At 46.7% G+C, this 11,810-nt stretch overlaps 2 protein-coding genes across 2 annotated transcripts in view; both read left to right on the plus strand.

Annotated features, from left to right (window-relative positions):
- Positions 1–1,442: 1,442 nt before the first annotated feature.
- On the plus strand, positions 1,443–5,291 carry LOC109953081 (low affinity immunoglobulin gamma Fc region receptor III-like). The gene is made up of 6 exons (XM_020588457.1): positions 1,443–1,566; positions 3,018–3,053; positions 4,181–4,441; positions 4,521–4,766; positions 4,840–5,025; positions 5,182–5,291. Exons 1-6 carry the CDS (start codon positions 1,536–1,538, stop codon positions 5,289–5,291), a joined length of 870 nt encoding a protein of 289 aa, XP_020444113.1. The 5' UTR covers positions 1,443–1,535.
- Positions 5,292–6,742: 1,451 nt separating this feature from the next.
- Positions 6,743–11,810, plus strand: part of LOC109953083 (low affinity immunoglobulin gamma Fc region receptor II-like) — an 8,726-nt gene continuing 3,658 nt past the window's right edge. The window contains exons 1-2 of the mRNA XM_020588460.1: positions 6,743–6,778; positions 8,905–8,940. Of these exons, the coding sequence (XP_020444116.1) occupies positions 6,748–6,778; positions 8,905–8,940 (67 nt within the window). The 5' untranslated portion in view covers positions 6,743–6,747. The remainder of the gene's footprint in view (positions 6,779–8,904; positions 8,941–11,810) is intronic.

Raw genomic sequence — 11,810 nt, forward strand, 5'->3', positions numbered from 1 at the left:
TTTACATTGTGTTTGTGAAGTTACATCTTGTCACAGCGTAGCGTCCAGTAAAGATCAGTGAATCCAGGACTGTTTCACTCCTTCTGTTCTCAGAACAATGACTGGTTAAACTGGTTTTGTGTTTTTGTTAAGTCACAACATGAAGCAGTGTCTGTCATGTTTTGGTTCCGCTGCTTCCTGTCAGGCTTTTATTTTGATTCTGCTTCCTGTTTTGTTTCACCATAGTTTCGGTCTTTTTACTTTCTTCCTTACTCAGATTAGTTTCACCTGCTCCTTATTGTTTGCACCTGTGTTCACCTCTATTTAGGCAGCGTCCTCCCACTAGAACGCTACCAGATTGTTCTAGACTCCAGCTCTGACTCTCCAGCAATTATACCTTACCTGACTCTCTGTTTCTGACCTTGGATTAATGTTTTTGACCACCGTGTTTTGCCTATGTCCTCCCAGATTCTGATTGCCTGCATTGTACCGACCTTCTGATTTATTCCCCTTGACCTCTCTAGTTTGGGTCTCCTGGCTATACCTGTTTACCGGCACTGACCCTGGACTGTCTTTTGACCTGATTGTGATCCTGGACTGTGTATTGGTTGTTTGGTTGTAACAAGTAAAGATCCTGTCTCTACCTCAGTTCGTCTGGCTTTATAATTGAGTTCACCACAAACACCATTTGGCATCGTTACACCCCAACCCTGACAGTGTCCACACAGAGAAGAGCAGGAACCACAGAGTGAGGATGAGTAAAGTTATAGATGATGAAACCAAGTCGTTATCAACAGGTGAAAGACCAAACAGTTTTCTCTCTAAATCACAGAACAGGATCCAGTTTATTTCTGCTGCAGGGGGGTGGGGGCACCATGATGCTCTGAGCTCCTCCTATTTTTTTGAGCAGTGTATGTAAAGTGCCCCGAGATGAGTTTTGTTGTGAATTGGTGCTTTATAAATAAAATTGATTTGAAAATGGGATTATTGTACAAGTGAGGGTTTCTGTATGTATTTCATTGCCTGCTGTGCAGAGAAACAAGTCCCAGTCCTCCCCTTAGTCTCATGTTAATAATTTAGGCTACAGCTTGTTGTGATGCCTGTTTTGACTGCACAGACTGGAGTGTATTTGAGTCTGCAGCTACAGACCTGGACAAACTCACTGACACTGACATCTTATACCAGTTTCTGTGAGGATGTGTGTGTGCCCAGAAAGACCTTCTGCACATACAACAACCACCTGGTTTACAGCAAGACTCAAGCAGCTTCGTCGTGCCAAAGAGGAGGCCTACAGGACTCTGTACAGCCAGGCCAGGAACACAGTGAACAGTTTCACTAGTGAACATCTTCATCACAGGCTGAGAACGGCTGCTGTATTTAACAGGTAGTGACAAACACTGAGGCAGCAGTTAGAGAAGCAAAATCTCAGCCTTGAGCTGATTAACCCACCTCCACCAGAGGAAACCACACAGCTGCTGCACCAACTACACAGAGGAAGTGCTGGTGTGTTCTGCTCTCAGCAGTATTCACAGTACTTCATACGACGGAGCGGTACGATGGGACCAGCATCTCTTCACTGTCTGATCTGTGAGTACAGTCTGTTCTGTGTCTAGTTTAGTGATGACACAGTTAGATGTTGCTGTTCTGCAGAGGAAGAAGGTCAGACTCAGGGCACCAGACTGGGAAAGGTCATGGCTTCAAATGATATGAGAATATGTTGGCAAGTAAGAGCAGGAAAGGCCAGCGGCATGACTGGTTCCAATAGTCTAGGCTCGTCTCCTGATGGTATAGATAATGTAATCGATGACGTCCCAGGTTTGAATTCCAGTGGGGCTTGTTATATCTGACCTTTAAACTGGAGGTAAAAGAAGTCACGACATTTTTCATAAAGATCATTAAATGTAACAGATTAAATGGCCAATGCTGCAAACAGACTTCATCAGGGTCCAGGTTCCTTAGCAGGATTCAGCCAGTTGATATTTGATGCTTTGGCCTCATCCACGTCTTGTTGCACAGCTTCAGCAGCTGCAGTATGTTGTGTAAACATCAGGCTGCACATGGTAGCTGTGTTCCAGTACCAAGCAGTAGTCCAGTACATGAGTACTGCCTGTCCACAGGTGGTCTGTCTGTCAGTTAGTGTGGGCAGTGGAATAAGTGGTCTATTATTTGGGAACATGGTCACATGAGCAGAGTTTAAGGTTCAAGATTCAAAGTGTTTATTGTCATATGCATGGTATGGACACGTGTTTCTCTGTACAATGAAACTCTTACTCTGCCGTCCACATGAATGACACACAACACAAGTGAAATATGAAGTAGATAAATAAGTAACACAATCTAAAGGCACTTTAAACAGCGAGTTTGGATTGAAATAAGGACGGTGCTAAAAGGAGACTGTGACCCAGGGGGCTGGACATTAGATTCTTGAACAGGACCATCTTTCATGGTATTGTTGTATTGAAGCAGTACAAACTCTGTCTGTGCATTCAGCCTCCCAACAACCCATCACTGCTCTCTACCCACTTAGTGTATGAACAGGGAGGATGGCGCTTATCCCATCATGCACTACAACAGATATAGGCGCCCGCTGTGCAGGTCATCAGTCTGTTACAGTGCACAGTCACTATCAGAGAAACAGCCATTTACCGTTCACCTACAGGAAACCATACACAGGGGGAACATGAAAACACTGAGGTTTCAAACCTGACACCTGCTTGTTGTGACGTGACAGTGCTAACCACTGAGCGACCACACCAGCATCTAAATCAATTCTCTGCTAAATGTGCTGCTAAAGAATCACGTGTGATCTCAGCAACAGACAGTTACTTTCCTGTGGCTGCGTTTCACGTGGCAATACTTTTAATATCCTTTGATTTATCAGTGTATAATTCATGGCTGCATTTACCGTGCACATGTCATGACAGTGTCTCAGTAGTTTATAGTGCAAGTACCAGAGGAACTCTGACAATAACAGTGTGCCAAGTAGCTGTGTGACTGCACTAAAACCTCAAACCATCCTGCCTCTCGTTTCTCTCCAGTCGTGGCCTCAGCGCTGTGCTGCACAACAGACCAAGGTCAGTGAACTTCTGTTGGTCTGAATCTCTGATGCCGACTGAGAGAGATGTTTACTGTGGAGGAAGTGAGGAGTTGATCTGCTCTGTGTGCCGGGTTCCCAGCACCAACAGTTTACTCAGATCTCTGACTGCACACAGACCAACATGCTGCAGTGTCTGGACACAGTACATCGGTTTCATCCAGTCTTATTGCTTCAGTCAGCATGTGATGAGTCTTTGGTCTGCAAGTAAATGACTTGATGTCTGCACTTTTTTAGCTGATAAATTATGTTTCATCAACTACATCATACAGTAAAGAACTCAAGTTTAAAAATATATGCATCAATCAGAGCTGGTGTGTTGAGCTGCAGCTCCTCTAATGTCCACTAGATGCTGCTGTGGTAAAGCTTACATTGAGACGGAGACAATGAGACAAACGTAAGTCTCCCGAAAGCTAAGACGAGGAAATATGACCAAGCGTATGTGGCGCTTGGTTTCACTGTGACTACGGTGGGAGACGAGGAAAGACCGGTATGTTTACTGTGTCTAAAATGTTGGCAGGGGACAGCATGACGTTAAATAAATTAAGGTGTCACTTAAAGACATTACACCACAATCACACTGATAAGCAGCTTGAGTTTTTCAGGGAAAACGTGCTGAATATTGTCAACAGTTTAAATAAGGATTGAATTTTTTTTTAAATTTCAGGCAAATTGACTTTAAGTGTTTTCTGTTACAGACTAAAAAACAATGTTAATAAAGTTATTGTTTGTTGTAAGTTGATCTATATTTCTTTCTTCTTTCTCTTTTTGTTTTCTTTAATGTTAAGGATACAATGTTATGCAGAGATGTACTATAACATTTTTATAGACAAATGATACTATTTACAGTCGCGGCGGAGAGTTGGGGGGCGAGAAATGTTTACTTCTTCCTGGGGGTCACTGATTTCAGTCTAATCCACCAAAGACCCATAAAGTGACAACGTGGTCAGAATGAACACGTTTCAGTCCTGGTTCACTCACTGACTGCAGCATTAAAACATTTGTTGGTGAAAACATCCAGTAAAACTGTAGGACTAAGATTTTACTGTTTTGGGAAACCATGGACTTTTACCTGTTTCATCCACATGTTCACTGACTTCTCTCCAGCTCGTCTGACTGTGAGTCCCAGCAGCTCTCAGCTGTTTGAAGGAGACTCAGTGTCTCTGAGCTGTGAGGAGGACGACAGCTCTGCTGGATGGACACTGAGGAGGAACACGACCAGAGACACCAGGACTCAGTGTGAAGACTGGGGAGAACCAGCTGGTTCTTCCTGTACCATCAGTTACGTCATCACACTGGACAGTGGTGTTTACTGGTGCCAGTCCACACAGGGAGCGACCAGTAACAGCATCAACATCACTGTCACTGGTAAGATCAGACTGTGGAGTCAGTGCTGATGAAGCTGTGTGTAAATGGATGAAAGGCTGTAGTTTGTCTCTGTGTTGAGGTGGAGCAGTGATCCTGCAGAGTCCTGTCCTCCCTGTGATGGAGGGACATGATGTCACTGTGCGCTGTGAAGCACGGAGCCCTCCCTCCAGCCTCCCAGCTGCTTTCTATAAAGATGGCTCCCTGATCGGGGCGGAGCCTACAGGTCACATGACCATCCGCCGTGTTTCCAAGGCTGATGAAGGCCTCTACACCTGTAACATCAGTGGTCATGGAGCGTCTCCACCCAGCTGGCTCTCTGTCACAGGTCAGGAGGTCACTCTGGTTTCAGCTCTTAGTTCATCCACATGTTCACCTGACCAGGTGGATTCTCTCTGCAGATAAACTTACAACCACGACCACATCCCCACATCCTGCAACCACGACCACAACTCCAGCCACCTCTCCACTTCCCACTTCAGCTCCCCTCCAGCCTGCCTTCAGACTGGTCCTCCACCTGGTGGTGTTCTGTCCATACTTCATCTCCACTCTCCTCATGGCGTCTCTATATCGACACCGACCAACAGGTAACACTGAGTCATTGACCTGACAATCAATCAATGGGCAGTGTCTCTGTCACTATCAGTGTCAGTTATCCAGTGTTATTTAAAGTATATAAATTATCATGCATTTGCATCTTTTACTGTTTCTGAATTGTATTTAAGGATTAACCCCTGTGACAGGAAGTGACCTTCCCATCTCCATGGCAACAGCAGCAGCCCTCCAGGCTCAGCAGAGATTGGCTAAGGACTATGACGACGTCGTGGCGGTGACCACCGAGCATCACTTCTGAGCTGGACAGATCGGAGACAGACTTCACTGTGTCCACGTTCTTTGTGATTGTGAACATGTTGAATAAAGTTGTGTTTGTCTCTTCTGGAGCTGCTGCTCATGTTCTGATTCTCTGTGTCGTCTACAAGTCAGTCAGATGGAAAGTACTTATGGTTTGGTTGTGTCTGCAGAGTGAGACCTGCGTTGCCTGTTTTTGTGACGGGATCATCTGACTGAGTGCAGCACCAGGCTCGTCTGGATTCTGTCCTAAACACCTCTTGGTTTTCACACCAGTAACTGACAGAGCTGTTACCAGTCCGACACAGCAGCTTCATTTCCAGTCTGTCTTGTCATGTGAAGTGCAGAAACCATAAATGATTTCACAGTGTCACCTGCCTGAAGTGACCTTCCCATCTCCATGGCAACAGCAGCAGCCCTCCAGGCTCAGCAGAGATTGGCTAAGGACTATGACGACGTCGTGGCGGTGACCACCGAGCATCACTTCTGAGCTGGACAGATCGGAGACAGACTTCACTGTGTCCACGTTCTTTGTGATTGTGAACATGTTGAATAAAGTTGTGTTTGTCTCTTCTGGAGCTGCTGCTCATGTTCTGATTCTCTGTGTCGTCTACAAGTCAGTCAGATGGAAAGTACTTATGGTTTGGTTGTGTCTGCAGAGTGAGACCTGCGTTGCCTGTTTTTGTGACGGGATCATCTGACTGAGTGCAGCACCAGGCTCGTCTGGATTCTGTCCTAAACACCTCTTGGTTTTCACACCAGTAACTGACAGAGCTGTTACCAGTCCGACACAGCAGCTTCATTTCCAGTCTGTCTTGTCATGTGAAGTGCAGAAACCATAAATGATTTCACAGTGTACCCTGCCCCTCAGTGGTTCGGGTCAGGATGAGGTGAGGGTCCAGATTTAGATACAAGAGGGAGCACAGCTGGACAGGGGAACAGATTTTGACACAGCATCAGTAATGAAGAATGAACTAATGAAGGGTGAGCTGCAGGAAGTGTGTCAAAACAAAAGTGTGAAACAGGAAAGGCATTAAATCAGGACAGAACTCTGGGATCCAAGTTTTACTGTTTGTCTTGTTCCTTTTTCATTTTAGAGGAACAGCGCCTCAGTGAGTGTGTGCACGTCCCTGTGCTGGTCACTTGTTGCTGACTGTCGATCCAACAGCAGCTGCATCACATGGGTTTGTAGTAACAGAGTCCTTTCAGAGGTCATGTCTGACAGGTTGTGAGTGACCTCAGGGACACCAGCTGATTTAATAACATCTAAAATATAGATACAGACAATTAAGTTACTGTTTTGTCAAAGTAAGCAATGTTTACCTGAAGTTACAAAAGTAAGTAACCACTTTCCTGGAATTTGTGTGAGGGGAAACCACACAGCTGCTACAGAGGAAATCCTGTTAGTTTTTTACTGCTTTCAGTGCAGAATTCTGTTTCTCATGTCATCGAGCGGTACGATGGGACAAACATCTCTTCTCTGTCTGATCTGTGAGTACAGTGTGTTCTATATAAAGTCATTACAAAGTCAGATGTCTGCTGTGCTGAAAGGAACGTTTGTCAGATACAGGCTAATATTGACTGGAAAACCTCAACTATAATATAAATATCAGATAATATAAAATCATCTTACACAAGACAAGTTGTAGGTCTAGAGAGAGATAACCAACGTTACTGATGAATGTGATGCCTAAACATGGAGAAAAGATCATTATGCTCAGAAACTAATATGACTGTGATTCAACCTTTAAGAGCAGGAACTGTCCACAGTGCAGGATAAATCACTACTCACCTGTACAATGTTTAAATGTCAGAGGTAGCTGCAGTGTTGGAAGTTTTAAAAGTCAAGGTGAGCATCAGTCACTTCGGTCACAGCAACTCAAAGGGACAAAGTGTTGATCAAAAGCAAATGTGTTTCCTGTTTTGGATCCTTCAGAGTAAGTTCTGTTTGCCCTGATGACAGTTTCACACACTGTCAGCAGCGTGTTAACCAGCTTCATGACGTAGTCACCTGGAGTGATGTAAATTCATTGGTGTCATTTCATGTCTTCTTAATGTGCTTTAGTTGAGGCAGTCTGGGTCAAAGGTCAAAGGGTATACAGCAAATGATATTATGGCAAGAACTGCTCAACTATGTGAAAAGAAACAGTTCATTACTTTAAAACATGAACATCAGTCAGTCTGGAAGATTTCAGAAAGTTTTAAAGTTTATTCAAGAACAGTCACAAAACCCTCAAACGCTCTGATGAAGCTGGCTGTCGCGAGGTCCGCCCCAGGAAAGAAGGCCAGGAGTTACCTCTGCCAGAGAGGAGAAGTTCATTAGCATTACCAGCCTCTGAAATCACCACTAACAGTAACTTACATTAGAACCTACATCAGTGCTTCTCAGGCAGCAGGCACATCTGAGCATCAGCTACCACAGCATCCTGCTCTGCCATCACACCTGGTTTGAATTTAGTGGGAGCATCATTTGTTTTCACTAGGGCCATGACCAAAAACACCTCCAGGTCATGTAAGGTCTGTTAGGGTCAGTCTGCCTCAGACGACCCAGCCCCCGTAGTCCTCGACCTGAACCCAGCTGAGATGGTTTGGTATGAACTGGGCTGCAGAGGATAAAGAAAAGTAAGAGATAAGTGCTCAGTGTATGGGAGAATGTCTTCAAACTGTAGGAAAAAGGTTTCAGGTGGTTCCTTCATGAAGCTGGTTGGCAGAACACCAAGTGTGAAACGCTGCTGTGCTCTTCAGTATTAATGTATAAAGCAGAAGAAGTAGAAAACATTAGAAACAAAACATTTAATGAGGAGGTGTGACCCAATCTTTGACTATAGAAAAGCACAATGAACTCACTGAAGGCCAGAGAACACAATGGGTATTTGGTATGGACTCCATCAAGGGTCTGCATTTTCTCCACAGTATCCTGGTTTATGACAGTTTCCTGAAAATAAGTCAGGTAAACCTGGTTTAACTGGTAACTTGCTTCATGAACCAACTTTGTGGTGGACTAATGAAGAATATTAGGCACAATAATAAGAATTTCTGTCACCGTCCTGTTAGCATCAAGTGTTTCTGTCTGTGGGGTTGTCTCTTCTCATAGCAAACTGTTTCCTGGTAGCTGCTGTAAGTAAAGTATACAAACACAGGTAAATCCCAGTTCCCTTGATTTCCATTGAGTCCTGCTCAAGTAAGATGGGAGGAAACATAGTGAGGAGAGAGTCAAGGAAACACTCCTATAGACATGAGATGTCCTTTCCTCCAATCCTTCATCTGAAGTGTCGAATCACTATCTGATTTCTGATGAGGGGGCAGGGAAGTTCAAAAGTCTTAGAAGTTCAAAGGACTAATGTGAAGGATGCTCTCTTGTATCCTGGCTCATGGCTCCTCCAGCAGCCTCACTAATCAGAACCAATATCAGAGACTTGAGATGTCCTTCAAGTGCCGGGCCAGAAAGGCTTCTGAGTTGAGCAAGAATCAATTAGTGAGGAATGATCAAAAATGTAACTGGGATTGACCCTGTGGTGTGTAATGGTGTAGGAAGAGTTAGAGAGGTGATCACTACCTCCTCCGACAGCAGAGTGACAATTAATGCTCGGACTAACCTGAGTATCATTCCTCTCTAGTTGTGACCTCACTGCTGTGCTGCAGAACAGACCAAGGTCAGTACACTTCTGGAAACTGAAAGTTTAATCCTGTCCTTTCTGAACACAACTTCACTTTTAGAGTTTGTGCTGTTCCCAACAGCAACAGGATCAGTTCATTTAGGGACTTTTTCCTGTTAGATCTCTCACTGCACACACATCTGCAGGTGGTCTGAGACTATCTGTACAATTTAGCCACATTCTGAAGAGAATGTCACCTGATTGTTAGTCTTCCTGTGAGCTTTAGCTGCCCAAACTGTGCAGGTAGCAGCAGCAGCTAGCAAGTCTTCACGTTCAAAGGGTGATATAAAAGTGAACGGTGCCAGTCAATGCCACTGCTTCCTTTAACCCAGGACAAGACGTGAAGACGTCTTTGTCTTCTAGGTCCACCAGCTTCTGGTGACTAGGCAAGGCAACTTTATTTATACAGCACTTCTCATACACAGAGGCAGTTCCAAGTGTTTTACAGAGGTAAGGGGAAACAGTACCAGCATTAGAAACAATAAGCATTAACACCAGAGTAAAATCAGTTGAAATGAAAACGAGAAGGTCACATAATCAGTATGGAAGGCACTTTCTGGAGCGGTGTCACCTCACCTGGATTAGAGACTGGGGCCCCTTCTGGAGGTCTGGGAAGAGAGGTCACTGAAGAGTCTGGTGGCTGGCCTTAACCTATGTGGCCAGACAGCCTGAAAGAATTACACGGAGCCATCACCCTGTGGCCCCCCACCCACAGAGACAGGCACTGGCACTGGAGTTGAGTGCAGTAAGCCAGGTGGCTGACATAGGCATGGACCTGGGTGTGCTGGTCCCTGGCATCACAGCCCTGTTCTAGGGAATGTCACCTCTCTGATGGGGAAGGAGCTGCAGTTGGTGTGGAAGGTGGAAATCCACCAACTACATAGAGCAGAACTCACCTCCTGGACACAGACTGGGCTCCGATGTTTCCCAGGGGAGAGGTGTGAGGATATGAGGATACTCATATGGCCCTGGCTGAGCATCACTGTCAAGTCACTTCTCATTTATAAAGCCCAATGGCACAAATTACAAAACTACCTCAAGGGACTTTGTGTAAAGTACACGACACCCTCTGTCCTGGAACTGGATCAGGAAAAACTCCCCAGGAAGAAACCTCAGGAAGTGTTACGGTGTCATGTCAATCTGCTTACAGGATTTATATTTCTGTTTACCTGTTCTCTCCCCGCTACTCTCACTGCAATTAGTCACCATATCATTCACCTGCTGCTCGTTGTCTCCCGGTCATGTCAGGTATATTTACACCCTGTCTTATGCCACATTTTTGCTGGTTCATAAGATACCTTTACCTTTACCCCTCCTTGAACCGCCACCTTATTGTGGTTGAGGGGTTTGAGTACCCGAGTGATCCTAAGAGCTATGTTGTCAGGGGCTATATGCCCCTGGTAGGGTCTCCCAAGGCAAACAGGTCCTAGGTGATGGGTCAGACTAAGAGAGGTTCAAGAACCCGTGACGTCGCCTGGTATGGCGCAGCCAGGGCCCCACCCTGGAGCCAGGCCCGGGGTTGAGGCTTGAATGTGAGCACCTAGTGGCCGGGCCTCTTCCCAAGGGGCCCGGCCGGGCTTAGCCTGAATGAGCGATGTAGGGCTCACCACCTGTAGGAGGATTTGTAAGGGGCTGGCGCACAGTGGATCGGGCAGTGGTCAAAGGCAAGGGCCCCGACAACCCGATCTCTGGACACGAAGACTAGCTCTGGGGACATGGAGTGTCACCTCGCTGGTGGGGAAGGAGCCGAAGCTTGTGCGGGAGGTTGAGAGGTACTGCTTAGAGATAGTTGGGTTCGACTCCACGCATAGCTTGGGCTCTGGAACCATACTCCTTGAGAGAGGCTGGGCTCTCCACTACTCTGGAGTTGCCCGCGTTGAGAGGCGGTGGTCTGGTGAGGGCTTGCTTATAGCCCCCCAGCTTAGCTGCCATGTGTTGGAGTTTACCCCGGTGAACGAGAGGGTCATTTCCCTGCGTCTTCGGGTTGGGGATAGGGCTTTCACTGTCATTTGTGCCTATGGGCCGAATGGCAGTGCAGAGTGTACCCAGCCTTCTTGGAGTCCCTGGGAGGGGTGCTGGAGAACGCTCCAACTGGGGACTCCATCGTTCTACTGGGGGACTTCAACTGGAGGGGCGTGATTGGGAGGAACGGCCACGATCTGAACCCAAGCAGTGTTTTGTTATTGGACTTCTGTGCTAGTCACAGTTTGTCCATAACAAACACCATGTTCAAGCATAAGGGTGTCCATAAGTGCACGTGGCACCAGGACACCCTAGGCCGGAGGTTGTGGTTGTTTCATCTGACCTCTGGCCATATGTCTTGGACTATGTCTTGGACACTCGGGTGAAGAGAGGGGCGGAGCTGTCAACTGATCCCCACCTGGTGTTGAGCTGGATCCGATTGCCGGGGAGGAAGCTGGACAGACTCGGCCGACCCAAACGTATTGTGAGGGTCTGTTGGGAACGTTTAGCAGAATACCCTGTCAGGGAGATCCTCAACTCTCACCTCTGGCAGAGCTTTCACCAGATCCCAGGGGGAGGTTGGAGACATTGAGTCCGAGTGGACCATGTTCTCCACCTCCATTGTCGATGCGGCCATTTGGAGCTGTGGCCGTAAGGTCTCCGGTGCCTGTTGCGGTGACAATCCCAGAACCCGGTGGTGAACACCGGAAGTAAGGGATGCCGTCAAGCTGAAGAAGGAGTCCTTTTGAGCCTGGTTGGGTCGTGGGACGCCTGAGGCAGCTGACAGGTACTGGCAGCTGACAGGTACTGGCAGACCAAGCGGACTGCAGCCTGGGTGGTTGTAGAGGCAAAAACTCGGGTCTGGGAAGAGTTCGGCGAGGCCATGGAGAGGGACTATCGGGCGG

Source organism: Monopterus albus, unplaced genomic scaffold (assembly GCF_001952655.1).
Source record: "Monopterus albus unplaced genomic scaffold, M_albus_1.0 scaffold541.1, whole genome shotgun sequence".
NCBI classification, from domain to species: Eukaryota; Metazoa; Chordata; class Actinopteri; order Synbranchiformes; family Synbranchidae; genus Monopterus; species Monopterus albus.